The 23,717-nt window shown below is 50.6% G+C and overlaps 1 protein-coding gene across 14 annotated transcripts in view; it reads right to left on the bottom strand.

Moving 5' to 3' along the window:
• SPECC1 (sperm antigen with calponin homology and coiled-coil domains 1) overlaps window positions 1-23,717 on the bottom strand; it is a 188,651-nt gene that overhangs the window by 70,975 nt on the left and 93,959 nt on the right. For all 14 annotated transcript variants that reach the window (XR_012499346.1, XM_074342066.1, XM_074342064.1 and 11 more), the window contains one exon: window positions 563-2,112. Coding sequence is in view for 13 of the 14 variants with exons in the window: in XM_074342066.1 (XP_074198167.1) it covers window positions 563-2,112 (1,550 nt within the window). In the remaining variant the exon portion in view is untranslated. The remainder of the gene's footprint in view (window positions 1-562; window positions 2,113-23,717) is intronic.

Here is a 23,717-nt window from a genome sequence, read left to right as displayed (position 1 = left end):
ACTAAATAAATAAATAAACTTAATTACCTCTCCCCAGCCCCTCAAAAAGTTATTTTTAACTCATGGGATAGACACACACATATATTTGGAAGAAAACACTGAAACAGTGGTTATATTATTACTTGGTTGGGAAACCTGGGGTAATTTTAATTTCCTGTTCCTAGGAGCGCAAAGTATACTAACCGATAGACCTGGATGGCTCTCATTCTTTGAAATTCTGCTTATTGCCACCTCTTCCAAGAAGTCCTCCTACACTGCACTGCCCTCCTTTATCCATGTTATTCTGGGTGTCCCCCTCACCGGGCACTGGACTCTGGGCTGTCTTCCATGACGTCCTTTATCCCTACCTGGGACTCACAATACCCCCACTGCATGTTCTACAGCTTCTAGTCAGAAATAGGGGTGCTTCAATTCTGCAACCCCAATCCATCTGGACTCTGACAGATCTTGGGGCCAGAATGCTGGATTATGAATGGAATTGAGCAAATGATTCCCTGTGCTCTGTGACTACAGGTCCAGGGGGGTCATGCTGACAAGGATGAGCAAAGAGCAAGCCCCTTACCTTGGCCAGCAGGCTTGAAACATGCTTGACCTCACCGCGAGCCTTCAGCAGCTCCTGTTTGAGCTCGGAGCAGGACTGCTCCAACTGCTCCTTCTCCGCCCGAGCTACTCTCAGCATCTCCTGAACCTCGCAGCCCTCAGCTGTCTGCCCTGGGGGACCGGTCTCCACCGCGCTCTGCTTCTCCTTCTCCAGGTGCGCCTTCAAGGACCCGTTCTCCACCTTGAGCCCTTCCAGGGCGGCGCGGCACTCCTCCAGGGTCGTGGCCATGGCGCCGCCGTCCCGCCGCTGCAGCTCCAGGAAGGCGCTCAGGCGCCCGTTCTCCTCTTTCAGGCGCTTCACCATCTCCAGGGCCGCCCGGTGCTCCTCCTCCGCCTTGCGCAGGCTGCACGTCAGCTGCTGCTGGATGCTGAGCAGCTTCTCGCGCTCGAAGCGGCCCTGCTCCAGGATCTCCGTGCACTTCTGCTCCAGCTCCAGGATCTTCCCCTCCTGCGCGCCGGGCTCCTCGCCCCTCGCCCGCTCCTGCAGGAGGGCGATCAGCTTCTCGTTCTCCTGGCTGAGCTGCTCCGCCCGCTCTCGGTGCTGCTGGAAGGACGTCTCCAGCAGCGCCTTCTCGTCCACCAGCTTCTCGTTCTCGGCCGTCAGCTCCTGCAGCATCTGCTGCTGGTCCGACAGCTCCTGCAGCGTGGCCTGCAGCTCCTCCGCGGTGCTGTGCTGGTTCTCTTCCATCCTGTGGATCTTCTCCGTCAGGGACGCCAGGGACAGCTCGCTCGCGGTGTTCGGGGACCCGCCGGCCGCGGAGCACGCGGGGCTCTTGAACAGGCTCCCGGCGGGGGACAGGGGCCCGCTGGGGGCGTCGGCGGGGATATGCTCGAAGTCCGAGGCATCCGGGGACAAGGAGGCCTTGGTAACATCGCTGCTGGAGGAGCCCGAGGTCCGCAGCGCGCCTCCCTGCGTGTTCCTTTGCTCCGCGTCACTGTCACCGGTTGACTCGATGCCCGCTGGGCTCCCGCAGCTCGACTCCTGGGTGATGGACGTCGGGCAGCTGCTGTCCCCGGCGTGACTCGCGGCCCCCTCCGAGTGTGGGGAGTGCTCCAAGTACGCCAGCTTCTCCTTCAAGGCCCGGTTCTCCTCCTGCAGCTCGGCCAGCGCCTCCTCGGAGCTCCTGTTCTTCTCCTCCAGCGCCCGGACCAGGGCTTCCGCGCCTGCCGCCGCCCCCGCCGGCGCGCCCGCGCTCTGCGCCCGCCGCTCCCCCCAGCTCTTCAGCTCGCTCCGAAGCCTGTTGATCTCGCTGTCCTTCTCCTTGGCCTCTGCCAGGAGCTCGCGCACCTGGGACTCGAGCACGGCCTTCTCCGCGCCCTCCTGCTCCTGCCGGGGCCGCGCGGGGGCGGCCCGCGCGTGCTTGGTTGGGGTGGGCGCGCTGGAGGACGTCGGGCTGGACGCCGACTTCCTCGGGTTGGCGGCGCCGCGCGGCGCCGTCCTCTCTCGCGGCACACTTACGGAAAGTTCTCGAGGGGTGGGGATGCCTGTCCGCTTGCTTGCTGGCGCAGCCCCTAAAGACACAGAAGCAGAAGTGAACGAAACGCAGCGAGCACTTTAATGAATGAAACCCAGTGACAGCAGCTCACAGGCACAGGGGCCAGAGCGGCTGCTGCCCCTCCTCCAGCTCTCCCCCCACACCCAGGTAACCATGCCGCTCCGACGGGGGTTCCTAGACCCGCCCCAGCCCTGTACTGGGGGAAGCTGACCCCAAGCCGAGCTGCTCAGCACAACCCCACCCCAGCCGTGGCCGCTGGTCCACGGCGTGGCACGCCCTCCGTGAAGGTCAGTGAAACTCAAGGAGCAGCTTCCCGGGCGAGCTTCCGAAACACACTGGACGCGGGAGAGGGTCGGGTAGGTCTGGGGACGGCTGGCAATCACCACGGCAAGAGGGAGGTGAGGACGCAGGGGAGAGGGAAGGTCACCGAGGTCTCGGCGCGCCGTGGGCCCCAGCCGGCCTTCCCAGGCCTCCCTTCCTCAGCCACCGTGAGCCGGGCTCTCTGTAACCCGCGATGTAGCACCTCTGAACTGAGAGTCCCGGCAACGGAACAACAGCCTTTCAACAAAACACAGGATCACTGTGACTCCCTAAACAAACGCTCCAAAAAAAGGACCAGCAGCCTATCTTGACTGAGTGCAGATTTGATGAAGAAATCAGAAGACCCCAATAATACTCTGGGGAGATGGATCTGATCCAGTGACCTAGGGGTTTGTTTTTTCTTTTTTAATTGAAATACAGTCAGTTACAATATGTCAATCTCTGGCATGCAGCACAACGTCCCAGTCATGCATACACATACATATATTCATTTTCATATTCTTTTCCATGAAAGGTTATTACAAGATACTGAATACAGTTCCCTGAGCTACACAGAAGAAATTTGTTTTTTTAATCTATTTTCATATATAGTGATTAACCTTTGTAAGTCTCAAACTCCCAAACTTACGGTTTTTAACATCAGTGGGAATGCTGCGATCATGTATATTCATAGAGGAACAAGAACGCATGGCACACGGGCCCAGGATTCACATCGGCTGAATGGCTTTAAATGTTAAAACAGATTCGTATCACATGGAGAAAAGATACAGAACTTAGAATGGGAAATGTAAGGTAAGGAATTATTTCTTCTTTTCATCTACACTACTATAATTATTTTTAATCTTCATTTATGCTATATCTTTAGTTTTCATTTATACTGTTTACTATGGATAATGTCAAAAAAATTCTAGGGGTGAAAACCCAGACAGCCATCTCCCAAATGCTCTAGAAGTGAAACCCACCTCAGAGGATAAAGTATATGATGAAAAATCTGGACCTCTTTTACTAACTCGAAGGCCACGTGATGAATGAAGGCCAACGGCAGTAACCTGCCTGACAGTGCACCATGGGATGGAGGCCTCTAAGGAAGGGGCAGGGGGCAGGGACGTGTCCACAGACTGGCGGAGGCCCCAGTGAGAGGAGGCAGAAGCAGAAACCACCATGGAGAAGGGGCTCCAAACCACTGCCAAGACAGCTCCTGGGACATGAGCAACTGCATCTCCAAGCATCCCGGAACCCGAGGGGATGACAGGAAGGTGGGTCGTGTCCCCTGCTAAGTGTCCGGCAGCCAAGTGCTTCTGAAACTTTGACACAATCAAGGCTAAGCTGTCACATTCACATAGAGGAACGCGATGGTCTTTAAGTTGACTTTCTCAAGTTAAGCTGCCGGGAAGCTGGGAGTCCCGTGACACTCATGTAACGCGGGCAGGTGTCCCGGTGGCCCGCCCACGTCAGTCTGAACGCTCGAAGAAGAAAAGATGTGTTTCGTGATTCTTGTCAAATGAAGATGAAAATCACTCAGCAGTAAAACGTTTTCGTAACACCAGCCCCGAGAGAGGAGGAATCTTGGCAAGGACCGGAATGCAAACTGGAAGGAGACTGCGGTCTCACCACACCTCTGGTGGGAAGAGGCCAGGCCGAGAGCCCACGACTGTCACAGAGGCATCAGCGTTCCGAATGATGCCACCGAAGCGAAGGCTCCTTTTCGGTCTCGTGTTGGTTTTGAAGACGGGAAGGCTCACAGTGGACGGGAGACCAGCTCTGCCCTCAGTCCCAGCGACAGCGAAACCCCCTCCTTTCCCGGACACACCTGTCTGTCCTCCACTCGGGTGTGACCGAGCCTTACCTAAACCACCAGGAATCCGTTCCCAACAAACCACAGCACACTGACGCAGCACATCCAGGGGTGGATTACGAAGCACCCCGTCCGGCTGGGCTGTCGCTACCTCTCTCCTTTTCTCTCCAAGGGCCCTAGCCACCTTCTCATCACCTGAAGTTCAGTGTAACTGTCTTCTCTCCTCTAAAAAGTCCTTGCCACTTTCGGACACATTGTTTCAGAAACTGTAATTAGCAGAGGTTACGCTGAGAAAGTTGCTAAAATTCATAATCAGACCAAGCCAAGGTAGGGGCTCACTCCCCCATCTGTGCCCAGACACGCCCGGCATGGGCACTGGTGGGGGCGTCGTACAGCTGACAACATAGCCAGCTGGAGGGGTGCCACCTCGCAGTCTCCAGTTCTGAGTTCAGGAAGCATCACTGCAGAGCACGACGTCTTGGGCGTGCTCCCTAACCTGGCGCAGCCTGGCAAGGGCGACAGGGGTGGCGGGAAGTCTGGGGGAGGGGACAAGGATTGGCTCAGCCGACACCTTGACTTTTTCTGTCTCCTTCCCGTCCTGACAGATGGTCACTTATTGCCACCATTCCCAACAGCAAGAAATTAAAGCAAGCTCCACCTAATACTGGCACTTCTTAAAAGCATGTTGGGATCTGCTACATTTTGCAATGCCAAGTGAAGAATGACATTCGACTGTGGCTGACCACAGGTGCATCAGACTATGTGCTCGCAGAGACACGCGCGAGGCAGGAAGAGAGGATACTGACACCAGATGAGCGTGAAGCTGGCCAGACGGTAATCTTCCTGTTTCTTTTTAAAAGTTTACATTTATGCAATAAAGAAAAAAAAAACCAGGAGGGGAATATCATAACAATATACAAGAAGAGAAGTGGGTGGGAAAAAATTAATCTTTTCAGAGAACAAAAAGCATGTCTGAAATAACGATAGTGTGATCGTTTAAATCATCGATCAGGTGCCTCTTTGAGGCAGTAATTCTCATGAGCTGAAAATAAAATATTTTCAGTCCCTTTCTGATCTCATCTCGTGCAGAGAATGTGCTACGGGGCTGTTCTGCCTGACGTGCAGGGGTGACGGGAATGCGGCATCCTGAGGTAAAGGATTCATCTTTCATTTACTCTCCAAGGACTCTGAGACGTATGCGGCGGTTCACACAACTGCCGCCCCGCGGCCTAAACACAAGGAGACTTGCCTGTTCTGTTTCTAGAAATCTAGACTAGGTTGTTCTTTCCTACCAGGCTTCACGTACTTTTTCTCAGAAAGTTCCAATAATTTCCTCGTCGTCAAATGTGGCCTCCCGTGCGTTTCATCCCTCTTGAGAGGCACTTTCCACATCTGACATGGGCACCCGCTGTTTCTCAGGTTCCCCCATTCGAGGAACCCTGGGAACATCTATGAAACTTTCTCCCCCTTTCTTGTTGTAAACAACCAGTCGGTCACTCAAACCTATTAACGGTTTCTGGAAGTGTTTCCGTATCTTTCCTTGCCTTTCAGTTTGAACCTGGTCTAAGTCCTCAGAACGTTCCGTCTAAATCTCTGAAACGTTGTCACGACTCTTCCTTGATTTCAGCTTCCTCCACCTTTGCCACGTTCAGGATCAACACCCCTTAAATAACTCACTTTTCTGCTCCAGAATCTGTACGTATTTCTTCTCGTCCTGTTGCGTCAGTGGCAAACTTCTTCCCTTGGCTTCAAGGTCACGACAGTACTCACCTTCGGGGTGTTCCTGGTCTCCACCCCTACTGAACTCCAGTCAGTATCCCTCCCCAGTGCCCGCAATACACCTGCGAAGTGTTGAAACATCATCCTGTTTCCAATGAACCCTTCTGACTGTGCTTAATCCTCTTCCGTTTAAGAAAGCACCTGAATCCACGTCTCCCTGCAGCGCCTCTGACTCACCTCTTCCCCACAACCAGCTGTGCGCACTGCTGTCTTCGTTTCCTCCCCACCCCCTTGTCTGCCCACTCCCACGGCTCAGCCAAAGCACTGCTGAGCCAGCGATGACCTCCACGTGCCCAGCGCAGCGCACGTCCCCAGTCCTCGCGGCACAGCTGGAACCATACCCTCCTTCCTCAAACGTGCCTCTGATGTCGCACTGACCTAGCTTCCTCCTCCCTCAGCAGACACCCCGTCTGGTTCCTCCCCTCTCCACTCTCTGCATGTTAGCATTCTTCAGATCTACACCTGGGGCCTTTTTTCTTCTCTTATTACAAGTATTTTCTGATGAGTCTACCCAATCCCACGATCTTAAATCCCGCCTCTACACAGTTGGCTCCCAAGTTTACTCTCAGACACGGACCTCTCCTCTGCGCAACGTCTGAGTATCACACTACTCACCTGATAAGCATAAGTGAATTATCACAAAAATATCTCCAACCACATAAAAGGGAGAAAGGAAGGCTAGGAAAGTGTGAGCAGAACGTGCAAAGGCCCTGGGCTGATGGGAGCGGACTAGAGAAGAAGGCGGCTAACTTACATTTAAAGTACTAAGAAGGCTAATTTAAGTTAAAGCACTTGAGGAAGGTCTCACTGATTGAGGTTCAAGGTGACACACATCCATGAAAACAAGACCAGGATGCTACGAAAAAAGAATAAAGATAATGCAAGAAAAAGCTCTCAAAAAGACATTTGTCAAATTAAAAGATTCAGTGGAAAGAATGGAGTGTAAAATTAAGGACCTCTCTCAATATGCAGAACAAGATGGAAACAAGGTGAAAACAGAAAAGATAAACACAGAGGGCCAATCCAGGAGCTTGAACAACCAACTGACAGAAGTCCCAGAGCTGCAGACCAGTGGAAACAGAGCAGAGGGAACGATCACCTGACGCAAGACAACTCCACAAAGTTGAAGAACATGAGTCTCCAGAATTCATGTCAAACAAAACAAACAGAACAAGAGCCACGTGGAGGTGGAGACATCGTCTCTGAAGTTTTAGAACGCCAAGAATGAAAGGGGTGTGACCTGAGGAGGAGACTGGCACCGTCATGTACCAGGGATACCGAACTCTAAAAGACAACAAAGCAAACGCCTTCAGAGTTCTGTGGGAAAATGATCTTCGACCAAGAACTCTACACCCAATCTAACTATAAATCAATCACAGAGGTAGAAAACACATTTCCAAACATGCAAAGACTTGCAAAATTAAACTGCCCACACCCTTTCTGAGGGAGTTATTTGAGGATGTGCGCCAGCAAAACAAGGAAGGAAACCAAAGAGAAGAGGATGAGGGATCCAGGATGCACGGCCCTGTCAGAGGAAAGCAGTCGAGGCAAGTCTCAAGAAGGGATCAATGGAGCAGGTCCGGAGAACAAGTCCACGCTGGGCTGGGAGGACAAAGTGCCTCAGGAGGGAAGTTTCTTTAACAGAACACCTCATTGGATGAAGAGTATGAAAAAAAAAATGAGGATGTAATAAAAACAGTGAAAAAAACCCATAAAACCATAAAAACAAAAAGCTGCCTGAGAAAGGTAACCAGATCATAGTACATGACTTGACTCTGCATAGATGTAGTCACGACCAAAACACAAAGAGGGGAGACTATTTTACAGAACACTGGAATATTGTCATCCTTGCTAGCAAAAAAAAAAAAAAAAAAAAAGTTAAAGACAGATGAAAGAAACTGGGTCATGGAAAACAAGGAGCAGAGAGCTGGCAGTGACGAGTATACAGCCTCATCCTACAAATGCGGAGTCAAAGGTACTACATACAGTTGATGAAATAAGAAATGAAGATGAAATACATTATTAACATAGGTAACCAAGAAAGGAACTAAAAAGAGTGTTATTATGACACTGGGAGGAGGCGAAAGGTTATGAGTTAAATCCTCATCTGTCATAGCAGGAGTCAAAAAATGTCTAAATTTGAAAAATAAACAGCGTTGTCGGGAGAATGAGAAGACAAGCCACAGACTGGGAGAAAATATTTGCAAAAGACTCATCGGATCAAGGACTGTTATCCAAAATGGACAAAGAACTGAACAATAAGAAATGAACCACCTGATTAAAACTGGGCAAACTATCTGGACACTTCACCAAGGAAGATAATACAGATGGCAAACAAGCACACGAAGAGATGCTCAACATCACGTGTCACTAGGGAATGAAAAACTAAAGCGAGACAGCACTGCCCACCTATCAGAATTGCTAAAACCCCAAATGCTGACAACAGCAAATGCTGGTGAGGAAGTGGAGCAACAGGAGCTCATCCTTTGCTGGTGGGAATGCAAAACGGTGCAGCCACTTGGGAAGACAGTTTGGTGGTTTCTTACGAAACTGAACACACTCTTGCCAAATAACCCAGCAATTACACTCCTTGGTATTTACTCAAAAGAGTTGAAAACTTATGTCCACACAAAAACCTGCATATGGATAGTGACTGCAGATTTAAGTGTAGCTGCCGAAACTTGGAAGCAACCAAGATGTCCTTCAGTGGGGGAGTGGATAAACTGTGGTCCATCAGCCAATGGAACAGTAATCAGTGCTAAAAAGAAATGAGCTATCAGGCCACGAAAAGACCCAGAAGAACCTTAAATGCATGCAACTAAGAGAAAGGAGCCGAGGTGAAACTATACTACACGAAGTTCTGGAAAATGCAAAACTATGGAGACAGTAAAAAGATCAGTGACTGCCCAGGTCTGAAGGGATGATGGATATAGGTCACCAGACATCTGTCTACACCCAGAGAAGCCACAGACACCAAGAACGAACCCTGCTGTGAACTCCAGGCCCCGGGGGACCACGGTGGGTCAGAGTGGGTTCCACTCTGGCAGGGGTGTCCATAGTGGGTGAGGGCAGAGGGTACATGGGAGCTCTCGGTACTTTCTGCTCCATTTTGCTGGGAACCTAAAACTGCTCTAAAAGTCTATCTTAAACATCAAAGCAGCAGAAGCATGATGAAACGGTACCTTCGAGATGCAGGACAAGAGGTGGGAGGTGAGGGGCCGCAGGGGCCAAGCTTTTTGTAACGAGGGCTTGCTCCATTTCATTTTTTTGTTTTAAACCTGTGCACCTACCCCTCTGTTAACAGGGTTTAAGAACAAGAAATGAGAATGTCTGCGGAAACCGCGCGGCAGTGGGTAGTCAACGGTCAGTTAGTTTTACAGGCAGCACCGATCCTTTGGACTTGGAACAAACGAGATAAAAGAAAAAAGGATGAGAAAAGCCAGCCATAAGGAACTGAGTCTGTTATCAGACCTCGGGCCCCGCCTTGCCTGGGGCGCTTGGTAATTTTTTCCACAGCTGGACTGCCTTTTGGAGCGTCTCAATGGAATGTTTTCTAGAGATTCGTACATACCGCTCAGTAAAGTTAATGGAAACCCTCTTTGCAAAACAAACAGTTTTCATGCAAAAAACCACAGAAGAATCCCACACACACAGGTGAACCAGACCACGTGCTCACTTTATTTCCTGCATTAAAGGTAACCGGCAGGGTCCACGCTCGGAGATGGTCTTTGTCACAGGTGAGTGTTTTCTGTCTCTTCATTTTACATTTTTTTACCCCGGAATGCAGAATTAATTTTGCTCATGTCCCACCTGCTTAGCAACTTGGGTGAGAGTTTAAAACACTTGTGAATCTGCGTTCTTCTCCCCAAATCCTCACCCTGGACCGCGGCCACCATGAACAGCGCCCCAGCATGAAGGGGCTTCTGAACAAAGGCCCTGGACACACAGAAGGGGCTCTGGCCTGGGGAGGACACAGGGACTGCTGTGGGCCGGGTGACAGGCAGGGCAGGGCGGGAGACAGAGCAGCACTGTCTGGACAGAGACAGCAGTAACAGTCTGACCAGCTTCAAATGCAGGTGGCCCCAACAGCCCCTGCGCTCAGGCAGCTCCAGAAGCCAAAATGCAAGCCGGCGCTGGAAGGGCAGCTCCCGGGGTGCCGCTGCCGCGCAGAAAGCGGGCAGGACACTTGCTAGTTTCCACTGAAACTGATGTGGCCAGAGGAGAGCCGGGCCCGGAATCCGCTCTGCACGCTGCGGGAGCCTCCTGGTCCATTGTGCGGGTCAAATGAAATCCTCTCTGCCTAACCCGAGAGCCTGGCATCTCTGCACAGGAACCTCCCGGTACCCCCAGGGTCTCTAGGCAGCAAACACGAAGAATGAGGAGGAGCCGAGGGTGCAGGGGCCTGTGGTGAATTCAAAGATCCGCCTCTCCCGGGGCAGCCTTCCCCCAGGAAAGATGGGAAAAGGTGGGCTTTGCGAGGCCTGGTGCAAAGTGGAATGACCTATCCCAGATCATGATTTAGCTCTGTCTCCCTAAAACGAGACACTTGGCTCTGTCTCACAGCCGTCACTGAGAAACTCCCAAATTCCACTATTAAAAGATGGTGCATTCACCTAAATTTGTAACTGGTGACAGAGAATTAGGTGGACTGGGCAAGCTGAATCCTATTTATTTGGATTAACATCACTGTTTCCTCCCTTCCTTCCTTTCTTTCTTTCTTTTTCTTTCTTTAACCACCCACAGGTCAAAACATCCAAAGAACATTAAGGAACTGTCCACAATCTTTAATCTGGCGCTCACAGTGTAGAAATGCAAGCAGCCCTTTCCACGGTCTTCAAAGCATTTTCATTCCCCTCGTGAGGCTCACAAAACTCGACTGGCAAAGCATCGTTGTCTTCATTTTACGGATAAGAAAAACAAAGGCAGAGAGGCCTCTCCATCTGCCCAGGGTCACCTGGCAAGCATGTGTCGTGATTCCTAAGGAGGCACAAGATCGTGTTATTTCAGAACTGGAAGAAACAGAAATCACGTAGGCTAATCTTCCACGCGCAGGAGCAGAGAGAGCGTCCAGCTTCTGTTGCTGTTTTAAGCTCTCCTGTTCCAGTTACCACTGCGTGTTTCCAGCGAGCGCACCTGCTGCTCCCACTCTGGAGCAGCTCACATTGCCAGACACCCTTCTGTACACCCGGCTCAGTGCTGTCTTCAGTACCAAGCACACGGTGGTTCCAGTTCTGAAACAATCTGGAACCACAAACAGCAAAAGGGTTGCCTCTTCCACGTGACATCTGGGTTCCTGCCGGCAGCTCTGACTCCCCCGGCCTCTGTTCTTCAAGTAGAACAGCCCTCATCCTTCCCCTAGGCGCCCCCAGCACCCGGGGCCAGTCATCGGATGAACTGCCCACAGGAGAGCCTCTGATTAAGGAAGGTCCCTCCGAAATTTCACGCAGAATTTCAGAAATGCTGCAGATGGAGATGTGTTCTCCATGAATCTTCACAGAAAACCCAGCTTGGGCTTGCCATAGTAAAAAAAGAAGTTTTTGGCACGCAGAGCCAGAAGCCGGGGAGCGGGCCCGACCTGAGGTCCAGCTCAGGGGCGAGACGTCCTCAGCGCCCACTCCTCTCCGCGCCTTGCCCCGCTTCCTCGTCGGCCCCTGCATCAGTAAGCCGCCTTGCCTCACGGCCCCGGGATGCCTCTGACCACTCCGGGCCTCACACCTGCACCCCCCAACAGCCAAAAAGGGGAAGCCCCAGCAATGCCCCCTCACATCCCATTCCGACGGGGTCTTTGCTGTCCTTGCCTCACTGGGGTCGAGGTGATTGGCTGAGCCACTCAAAGTGGAAACATGGTGAATTACCCAAGGAGAATTCCTGAAAGAGGAGGGAAGTAGGTGCTGGGAGCAGACACCAAAGTTTCAGCAAGTGTTCATAACGTGGTCTGGGCCCAGCTGAGTGACTCTGCGGGGACAGGACGCCGGTACAGGAATACCGGCAGAGGGCTCCAGCGTAAACCAGACAGCAAAGCTGCAGACCCTGCAGGGGTGTCAGGCAACGGCGAGAGATGAACACTAGGTGCGGCGTCTGCCGCACATCACGCCAAGTACGTAATGCACGTCACACTTCAAAATAAACTGCTCGGTGAGAAAGAGCCCACGGGACCCGCCCTCGGCGGGCCTCTCCCGCGCACGGGCTGCGTACCTGCCATAAGCAGTGGGATCTGCCCGCGAAGGCGCCTCTAACCTGGCAGCAGAAGAGCGCGACAGCTGAGCCTTACCAAGCCCTCTGGCCCACCACCGCGGTCTCAGGACAGGCCTCCCCACAACTTCGTCGCTTAAAACCACCATCTCACTTGCTCCTGGTTTCTCAGGTCAGGCATTCGGCTTGTCACCTGCAGCCACATTTAACCCTGACATAGACCGACTCTGAAAATAAGTGACTGACCCATTTCCCAGAGAGCAGAGAACAAAAACGAGAGACAAGCTTCTTGACCGCCTTGAGTGAGCGTTCACTGCCGCACAGGGCCGGCTCTCTCGCTCTAATTTATATATTATACATGCATTTAGTATATAATACATATTCTCTGTTTCCATATGAAACATACTTTAATCACACATTTATTATTCTCTATATGTTAGATTACAATGACACATGATGCCTCACTGCGTTATATAATGTATATTAATACGTTACATTTCTATGTATACATACATATTTAAAATCACATAATGTAAAATACATTGATCCAGAAATGTTGACCCCCATACTCATATTTCAAGAAAATGTTTGTCCAGATTCTCCACACTCCCCTCTATTAACTGCCTCCATCACTCCCAGAGCTACTTTTAAACCGTCTATTCCAATTCACAAGAGAACCGCGGAAGCTCCTTGAGATTCTTTGCTTTTCTGAATCCAGTGACGGTATCATGCTGTCACTGAAAATTATACACCAAGTCACAAATACATATTTGCCTGATATTAGGCTGATGCCTAACCGCTCTTCCTGTGGGCATGTATTTGAGACCTCTATGACCTGACCACCTCCTGGGCTGTCATAAAACCTTTCAAAGCCTCAAGTCAACAACCTGGAACACTTGTAACTCTGAGATCATACCTCATGGCAAAAAGACTAAATTTGTTTTAAATTTGTCTCCCTGTTTCTAAACCCACTCTATAATTAAAACTCTAAAATTAACTCACATTGAGGTTATTTTGTCCGGCTTCCCCAGGTATTACTTTGTTATTCAGAATAAAGTAATTAAGGACATGCCCAGTTAAAAATGACACCTTGTGAGGCTTGAATGTAAGGAGCTTCCTTTTTTCCTAAGAAATAATTCTGGGGAGAAATTAGTTTCATATCCTGGCATATTAATGGAGAAGGACTAGTAATTTTTTAGTATTAGCTCTGCCCATCCTGGAACACAGTGCAGTTTCTCCATTATTTTGTCTTGTTTTATGGACCACAATGAGATGTAATACTTTCCACCTTACATCCTACAATATCCTCGTTAAAATTTTCCTATATATTTCGTGGCACCTGTGATTTTTCCCCCCAATATTAACAAGTTATTGCTGATACAGAAAAAAGCTATTGTGCTTTTTATATTTATCTTACACACAAATTCTCTTATTCTTGGGTCTAACTTGTGTTTTCTTTTCCATGTTTAACCCAGAAGATGTTTTTGCTTTATTGCATTAACACCAAAACAATGTTAAACGCTAGTGACAGGACTTCAAGGTCTCTATTTTTTCTAGGTATAATTCTGTGACTTTATATTTCGAAGGAAATTCATCCACTTCCTCCAGTTTTTCAAATATGTTGTTACAGTTTTCATTTCCTTCATATCCAGAACAATAGATCCTTACTCGTATTTAACATTTTTCCTTCTTTTAAAAAAAATCAGAGATAATTTCCATTATCTGCCTTTTCAAAGAACTAGCGTTTGGCCTTATCTTCTCTACCATTTTAGTTTTCTACTTCATTTATTTCAGCTTTTATCATTACTAATTTCTCTTTTCTTTCGTTTTTCCCCTAGTTTCGTAAGTTGAGTACTTCACTCATACATTTTCAGTCTTTCTTTTCTTACATACTCATAAAAGCGTCTATGACTACACATTCTGCTCTGAGGATAGCTTTGGTTCTAGTCCACGCATTTTGCTAAAAACCCTCCTCCCTCCATTTATTTCTAGACGATTTAAAATTTCTGTTTTGACTTTCTACCGGTGCAGAGATTATTTTAAGTGTCTCTGAATTCCAAAGCAGTGTTTTAAAAATAATCGTCTTTTTTTCTTAACCGCTAATTTTATTGAATTAAGATGACATACCACTGCCAGCACAATCACAGCTCTTTAATTTTACTTTTTGTTTTCCGTGACAAAGCACATGACCAACGTCTGTAAACCACCCCAAGATCTAAGGAAGAATGTATAAATTTGATGAGTGTGTTATTTATAACCTACACACTTCGGATTTTTTTATTTGTTTGTTTCCAAGGTTGAAAACTGGCAGCCTGCACCGTACAGATATGTTTTGCTTGGCTGGCAGAGTGCTTTAAATGCATGAGTCTCAGTGCCTTTAGGCCAGGCATGCATTCTCCAGTTCCCAGTGCAATCCAGTCCTCTCCGCTGCCTTCTACCAGCCAGTCACATACCCGCCACACTCCCGACTGGCCCCCGTGGGCATCCCAGGTGGCAACCCAGCTTCCCCAGCTCGTCCAATTAGAAAAGATACATAATTAATATTTTCTGGCATTATACTTTTTTTTAATTAAGTTTTTCTTTTATCCTCAGTTTTTGTTGTATGTATTTCATTGCTTAAAGATTAAAGACGGCCCCGTATTTTGGGTTTCTGTCAGTATGCAATACCCCTTTGTCCTGTTCTGTGCTTTGTTCTTGCCCTCGGCCTTGCCTGACGCTAACCCCGCTGTCTTTGTTCCTTAATAGGTGAGTCTGGCTTCAGAGTACTGATTGTGGGCTGTTTCTCTGGCTGTCCTGTTCCCTTCATTTTGTTTGCTGCTTGTTAACTCGTTCCACCTTTTCCCTCTCCTCCCTTTGGCCGACTTGATACTGCCTCTCTCCCTCCCTCCCTCTGTGGCCTGTCTACCCCTCATTACCCTCAATCCCTGTTATTTCGGGAACACCAGCTTTTCTATTCTGTTTGTGGTTCCCGGCCTTTCCAAACAGTCCTAACCAAACCCTCACCAAAATTAAATAACCGTGCCCCCCACGCCAGCGCCTCGCCAGCAAAGACGAGGCTGATTTCGCAGTAACTTTGCACCCCAACGCCTTGCGCGACCCCGCCCGCAGTCCTGAGCTTTGCTGATAGGCAGGAATTTTTAGTTCTGGGCTGTTTCCTTGATTTTCCCTGCAAGAATAATCCTTCTTTTTAAGAATCCTGCTTTGCATTTTCAGCCGCACAGGCACGCTCCGCTTCCATACACTCGTTTCCTGCTGCGAGATTCACGCTCAGCACTGTTTCTTACGCCCTTCGCCCTCCTGGTCCGCGACGTCTGCTGGGCCACTCAGCCGCATCTCTACTGCACACCTGAGTGTGTGCGCGAGTAGCGGACGTACTCCCTTCACGTCTAAACACAGCCTTCTTCTGCCAATTCGTGGAATGACACCTTGGCAGGAGAAGCCGTATCTGGCTTTCTTCCTAACTAGCAACCCTGCAACCTTTCTTTCCTAGGCCTGGGAACTTCCGCACGCTGTCAGTCTCTGTTGAAGGCGGGGTCCACCTCCCATTAAACAAGCTGAGAACGTCACCTGTTTGCTTTCTCAGCCGCGGCCCCTCCCCCTGCAGCTGGGGAGGCCCTGGGCCCGCCACTCCGTGTAACTGACGCATGCTGCACAGCCAGGACCAGACAGGAAGTGCTCGCTGGCTGCTGCGGCGGCTGCAGCAAGGCTGAGGCCCTGGCCAGCAGCAGCCCAGGTCTGTGCCGTGGGCCTGGGGCCGGCATGTCTGGTGCCAGCCCTGCCCGGGGCAGCCGCATCCAGCCGGATCCAATGCCCCTGTGACTCTAGGCGCTGTTCCTGGCTGCAGCGTCTGCAAGCCTCACTCTCCAGCCCTTGGGACAATTCCACGACAACTCGATAACCTTTAAATACTGATTTTTTTCTTCCTAAAGCAACCAACACCAGCTCTCTGGCCTGCAAGGAAGACCCCAGGCTGACAGGGCTGGGCACGGAAGACGCACAGCTCCTTAGATCAGCGGTCCCTCAGGTGCTACCCGGGCCTCCAGTGCCGGGCACCCCGGTGCCCTCCGAACGGTCCTCAAGGCTGAGCCAGCTTCCTGGCCGGGAGTCGGCAGGACTCTTGTCTTTACTGCTGCAGTCTGGCCAGTGAGTTATGTCCTTTTCCTCTGGCGTCTAACATTTTCTTCGGCCCAGAATGTTTTCTCTTTCATTGACTGAGACTCCTCCATCTGCTCCTTCTCCCTGCTAGAGAGCTCGTGTTCGACTGTTGGGTCTCCTCGATGGACCTCAAGCATCTTGCCTTTTCCACCTCGGGACTTCAGTCTCCTTGCGTTTTACAAGACACTCCTTCCAGAATTCAGTCCCCCACAGGGCCTGTCGCCCTCGGTACTGCGTCCAGAGAAAGTTTCAAGTCAGGATCACTAACTCTTGGAGAGGGGTACTATTTTTCTTCTGGTGAAGGCTTTCTTCTGTCTTTTTGTTCTGAATGTTCAGCTTGAGGTCTGTAGCTCAAGTTGGTAAATCTCTCTTGAAGTGGATCCGACTTGTTCTCTGCAAAATATGGGTTTAGCCCTCCGCACCCAAGCATAGCAGCACTTCTTGGGCAGGGGCAAGTCATCACGCAGACGGAGTTTCCATTCGAGAACCCAAGCAGTGAACCCAAGCCCACCTCCACCCAGCCACGGGGAACACCTCTGTCTGGCTCGTGTCCCTGGGAACACACAGTGGAGGAGCACTCCCTCCCTGCTCCAGGCTCCTGGAACTTGCAGGGCCCAGGGCCCCTTCAAGACTGAACGCAGGAAGCGGAAAGGGAGCTGCTGTATCTGACACACGTGGCTTTTCCTGCACTGCAAATCACTAAGTCCTAAGCAGTGGCCGAGAGACGGGACCAGGCCTGAGCTTGCACCATCTCTATCCCCAGACTCCGGAGCTGAGTGAGGTTTGCCAGAGACAGGCGGGGCGGGGGCGCTGCCTGGGGTCCCCTCGCAGCGCCTTTCCCACGGTCTGCCCTACAGCCTCAAACAGCCCCTCGGCGTGAGTGAGTCCTAAACGTTCATCCGTGGCTGCAAGATTTCCAGCCACCTATAACCCCTCCGCATCCATGTCCTGGCATGAATGTAGCTCAGATTGCTTGCATTTAACAAAGCTTCCCTGGATACCGTGTGTGTGCCAAGCACAGCGGTACGAGGTATGGATGTAAGAACATACGTGACAGATACCCAAGGAGACGGTTTCAATACAGTGCGGTAAACAGGGGGCCTTGGGAGTAATGGAAGGATGCTGGGTCTAGCCCAGAGGGTCGGGAAAGGTGCCACAACGGAGCTGGGTCTTGAGGGCAGACCAGTGAGAGCGGTGAGGACAGGTCATCCCACCAGAGCTGATGGATCTGAGGGGGAAGAAAACGGAGGAGATGGATGAAGCTACAAACCCAATGAAATAAACAGTATGTAATAAAACAACAAGAACACACCAGCATTGCAGAAGGTTGGGAGAACCCAATGTCACCCCATAATCTTGAAAAGCGTCGTCCTGAAAGGGAACAGTTAAGAGGATAAAACTCAGCGAAGACTCTAGAAGAACCCGGGGCAGTGCAGCCGAGATACCAGCAAATGTCATTGTCCAATGACCTGTGAAAGATACACATTCCTGCTGCCCACCACTCCTCCAGGAAAGGAAGCATCCTGGGGGCGTGGGGGGTGGGTGTCTAGCCTGAGCATAAAACACGGACCATATCCACTGACCAGCACCCACGTTCCCCCACCACAAAGCAACAGCAGCGTAAGAGGGCGGAACCATTCAGAGGGGCCCATGAGCTAAATCTCAAAATTTCTAAAACTGAGTTCTTTATGTTGTCTCTTAAATCCACCTCCTGATCTCTCTGTCTCTCTCACTCGGCGATACCACCGCATTCCCAGCCACCCAATCTTAATACATCCGTCACGTTTATACAGAGAAAGTCAAAAATTTTACTAGATAACATAAAAGATAATGAGTGCAGACACTGATCACATTCCTTGAAGGAGAGGCTGTTCTGGAAAGCGTGCTGACTCCCTGCCACAGCAGTGCAATCTCACCAAAATTCATACTGGATTTTTTTGGAAACCAGATAAAGTGACTCAAATATTCATTTGAAAGAATAAATATGAAAAAAAAAGGTAAAAACAATTACAATGAAGAAAACTTGACTTGCAGACACTAAAACGCCACGCGGCCACACCAACGAGAACCATGCAGTCCTGGGGCAGAGCACAGGGAAGGGCAGGCACAGCCAGAACGTGTAAGGGTCTGACGTAGGACGAAAACGGCAAATTCAATCAGCGAGGGAAAGAAATCTCGCTCAGTAAATGCTGCTGGAATAATTGCCAAATGCTTTAAGTACATTTTCTTACGTCATATGTCAAAATACATTCCAAATGACTAAAGACATAAACATTAAAAAATGGAACATGAAACCCCAAAACATCTGACCTTTGGGTAGGAAAAATCTTCCTAAGCCTAGAAACAATGTAGGAAATCACAACAGAAGAAAGAAACCCGCATCATGACAGTTTTAGACTTCGTCTTTCAAAGAACTGAATAACCAACATGCTACCAAAAAAAAAAAAAAAAAAAAAACCCTGCACAAATTATCTGCAACAATGTACCAGAAATGGATTGCTACCAAAAAATAAACAAGAACAATATTAAAACTCCAATGGAACAGAAAAGACAGGAAAAGACAAATCACAGGAAAAAATGACCAATAAATGTATGAAATTCAGTAGACACAAATTAAAACAATGAAATACTTTTCCGCCTATCTAATTAGGGGAAATTATTTGGGATCCTAAGACCAACACTCTCCTGCACAGCTGTGTGTATTTTAAAGCGTGTCTAGAGAGAACACAGAAATACACACCAAGAGGTTTACAAACTTCGGCTAAGGAAATCTCTATCTAGGAATTTAGCCTCAGGATACTTTCAGAAACTTAAACACAGGTTTATCTACTAGGATTACTTAAAACAGAGAAAAATATTGGCTCCAACAATAGGAGGACTGAAAATATTATGGTAATTCACGCAACAGAATATTCAGCGATGTTAAGACTCTTTGGGAATAGAGGAAGGGGACAGCTCAGTGGTGGAGTCCTTGCCTAGCGTGCACGACGTCCAGGGTTCAGTCCTCAGTACCTCTGCTTTAAAAAATAACAATAAAAAATAAATCTACATTACCCCCCATAAAAAAACCTTTAAAAATTTTTAAATTGCTAAAATGATGAGAACAAAAAAGAAAAGATGATTTGGGAATATTTAATGACACAAAGAAATCCCACGATACACAGTTAAATAAAGAAGTCAAGATACAAATCTGAACACCCCATATGGTGGACCTGTGGGAAAGCATGTGTAAAAAGCCGCAATCCCCACCCAAGCGGAAACGCCGGGAGGCCTGATCTGAGTGGCAGGGTTATGAGTGATCTTTACTTTCTGGGTATGTTTGTTTAGTTTCTTCATTTTCTATAAGATGAGCATGTATTACTTACCTAATCAGACAAAAATACTAAAAAAAAAAAACCACCAAAACCTCTCCGTGGGCTCCCCGCTCTCCACCGGGTACATTCTGCGCGGTTATCACAGGGCCCTCTCTTTAACCTACACACTCCTCCGCCACCCATCCCTCCTCAGTGCTCTGGCAACATCAGAGGTCTAAGCAGCCCTCACACCTGCTGGATTCTATCCCAGCTTCTCAGCCAGGGCTGTTTCCTCTGCCTGAAAGTCCTTCCACCCCAGCAAAGGCTTCCCCACCCTTTAGGACTCACTCCAACGTCCCTCTTCCATGAAACCTACCCCAGTGTCCCTGGGAAGAAACCCTGCTTCCTGGCCCGAGTTCCACACCTCCTCTCCGCTCAGGGCAGCACTGCGGAGTGAGCACGCTGTGACCCGGCTCACTGCGCCTCCTCCTCCCTGGGGTAGACTGACGCCCACTGCTAACCCCCGGAGCCCGGAACATGCTACATGGCGAAGGCGTTTGCGGGAGTGATTACAGATCTTGACTCGAGGAGGTTATCCCGGGTTATGTAGTGGGCTCAATAAAATCACAAGGGCCTTCTAAGACGGAGGCAGGAGGGTCAAAGGCAGAAAAAGACGTGACAGCAGAACCAGAGCTTGGAGGAGGAGCTCTGAAGGTGGAGGGAAAATGTGGGTGACCTTTAGAAGCTGGAAAAACAGATTTGTGCTGAAGACTCCAGAAGGAATGCGGCTCAGGCAACACCTTCATTCTAGACTTCTGACCTCCAGAACTGTAGGAAAATCGATCTGTGTTGTTGTTAAGCCAATAAGTGCGTGGATTTCTGACAGCAGGAACAGGAAAGCACTGCACTGCCGACGACACCACAGACACGTTGGGGGCAGGCACGGGGTGGGGGCACGCAGGAACGGTCAGCACTCGGGGATAAGTGAAACACAGTCTACGTCGAGGAAAACGATGGGAGAGTCAGGAAAAGGAGAGGCAGGTTGGGGAAGACAAATAGGAGACGTTAACATTTACTGTTAATTTATTTGTTAACATTTATTAACTTTTTTTGAGAACCTAGTACTTTCCAGGCATCGTTCCAAGAAACACCATGTTGTTCTGAGCATTCCTTCAGGGAAGTGCTATTATCCCCACTTCACAGAGAAGGGAAAGAAAACAAGAAATGAGGAAAGTAGCCCAGGACCCCAGCTGCCCAGCAGCGAAGCCAGGGTGAGGACGCGGGAATTCACGCCCCACAGCTCGCGCTGTTAAGTATTAAGAAGAAAAACTGGATACACCTAGGGCTCTGCAGGAACCTGCGTTTACACAAGCCATGGGGACTAAACACAGTTCACATTGGGCTGAATTTATTAACAGAACAGTCTCTATTCGACGTGCCCGCTGTGTGTGGCTGTTTCGCGCGTGGGCTGACTCACACCTGGATGAAGCCCCCTGGCCTGATGCAGGGGGGGCGTTTAAAGGCTATGGACCCGTGGCCTGGGGCCTGTCCTTCCATGCATCCAGCCACCCCTCACCCTGCCCGGCAGTCTGCAAGAGGCCCAGAGCACGCTCCCCGCACGAGGACTTGAGCTGACGGTGGTCAGAGAAGCCCCAGGACCTGTACAAAGTGTTCTTTGGTCAGGAGAGCTGGTGGGTGGGACAGAGGGGGGTGACCGAAGGCCAGCGGCAGGGCAAATCGGCCAGGGTTCCCAGATGACAACGCAGTGCCAGCGTGGTGCACACACCTCTGCCAAGTCTCCCGTCCACGTTTCCAGCAGGAGCCAAAAGGAAAACACCTTCGATAAAAGGGGAAGCTTGGCATCAGGACAGACGGCTTTCACGGGCTAAATTCTGATGCCCAGCCATACTGACCTCTACAGAAAATCAGTCGTGTGTCAGAATGCCAACTGAGGAAATTCACTCAGAATTCCGAGAAAAAGAACAGTAAGAGTCATATAACTTTCTTAAAAATTAAGAGATCTAGAGAAAGATCAGAGAGGCCCAGTGTGAGTATCGCAGCAAAGCCAGACGGCAGGAGAAAGCAACGGGAGAAAAGTAACCTGCGGCAAAGATCAGGGTTATCAGACTTAAGGGCTCACCAGTTACCAGGTAAAGCCACGAGGAAGGATCTGCAGGAGGTAACAGTACCAGGGGTCTGAACTCAAGCACCAGGCTGACGCAGCACAGAGGCTGCTGTGGGTGGTGGGGTTCTGACATCTGACAACGGTGTTAGAGGCAGGGGTCTAGGAACGACTAGACCTCGTCTCGGGGTTTGACTGTCCTCCCCAGGGGGCTCCAGGTGGAGACACTGCACCCACAGCGCAGGTGCACCTCGGTGACAGCTGGCAGGGCCCTCCTGCCGAGGCTGTGCGGGGGGACACGGGAGGCTCGAGCTCCCAAAGACGTGCTGCGGCCCCCTGCACTCACACCGGCTCCCATGCCAGCGGTGTGGCCGAGCCCGGCCGGCCAGTCCTCAGCGCTGGGGACACGACAGGGGGTCCTCCAGGTCAGTTCTGACCTGGGTTAACCGATCCACGGGTTGGGGGCTCAGCCCACAGGCCTGCCCCCACGGGAAGTGCCAGAGTCACAAGTCCCAGGCTGTTGCCTGTACTTCTGACCAGTTGGCTCTGAACCAGGGGTCCCACGACCCCCTCCTCAGCTTTGGGAATTCAAGAGAGCAGCTCACAGGGCTCGAAAAGCTGACTCAGGAGACCAGCAGTTAATTGTAAAGGGTACCTCTCAGCACAGCAAGTGGAAGAGGCGGCTGGGATGGGCTGTGGGGGCAGCAGGGAGCCCCACCCCCGGTCCAGGTGCAACACCCTCCCAGCACCTCTAGCGTTCGGCAACCTGGAAGCTCCCCAATTCCACAGGTCAGGACTTTCATGGAGGTCCCACTCCGTAGTCAAGATGACTGGATCACTAGCCGTTGGTGGCGAAATGCTCTCTGTCCCCTCCCCTCCCCTCCCCAGAAGTCAGGGCTGGACTGAAGGTCCCAACCCTCTAACCACCTGGGTTCCTCCAACCGCCAGCCCCCAGCCTCCAAAGTCACTGCACTGGGATGAGCTCAGGTGCGGCAGGAAGGGCTTACTCTGAGCAAGGACGATGCTCCTCTCACCCTACTGCCCAGAAATTCCACGGAGCACTGGCTGGGGACCAGAGAGCCATTTCTCTTTCTGTCAGGGTATCAGCAGGCTTCTCACTCTGCAGGGCAGGCAGTGACTGGCCTCCCCGCCCAGCCTCAGGCACAGAGGGGGTGGTTCCGGTCCCCGAACCCCCGCCACGGCGGTGGCGGCAGTAGGGTGGGACTGAGTCAGCCGGTCCCTGTGTGGGCAGAGCTTATGGTCAGCCTGGAAGCAGGCCCTGGAGGGAACACTGGAGAAGAAAATACCTGCTGAATCTTCATCTGTATTCAGGACGTCAGAAACCTCCCTTGAGGGCAGATTTCACACAGGAAGTGAAAGATTGCTGGAAAAAGCCTGGAAACACACTCTCCCCCGCGGCCTTCTGTTGGCTGCTTGGGGGACCCACAAAGGTCTGGCCACCTGGCCTCCAACTGTGGGGTTGCCCAGATCCAGCCCCCACCCCCCGACAGACTGACAGCGGTGGAGACGGCATCAGGCCTCAACCTCTCCCTCCACCCGTCCCGTCCTCTGTCCCCTCACAGGTGCGGTTTCCTCGGGCACCCCCACCCCCCATAAGCCTTCTGCACCCAGATCTCTGTCTCCATCTCCCCAGGAAGCAACCGGAACGATTCTCTATAACCTCAGTATACGTGCATAGTATATTAATTATTTTGTCTTAATCTTTATTTTAATTGAGTCTTACTCAGCCTTAGTTGGTCTTACTAGTTTTTTAATCAGAGGTCAAAAATTCAACTGCCAAGAGAGATGCAGACAGGTGAATGAACGTCTGAGAGACAAAGCCCGGAGCAAAGGCAGTGGCGGGAACAAGACACGGGGAGAGCTCAGCCCCTCCCGGAACTTCCAGACGCCCCAGGAGGAAATGAGGTTTTGCCCACCCACGTTCCCCGGACAGGATTTCCTCA

This window comes from Camelus bactrianus, chromosome 16 (genome assembly GCF_048773025.1).
Source record: "Camelus bactrianus isolate YW-2024 breed Bactrian camel chromosome 16, ASM4877302v1, whole genome shotgun sequence".
NCBI classification, from domain to species: Eukaryota; Metazoa; Chordata; class Mammalia; order Artiodactyla; family Camelidae; genus Camelus; species Camelus bactrianus.
This window is presented reverse-complemented; position numbering and strand designations above follow the sequence as displayed.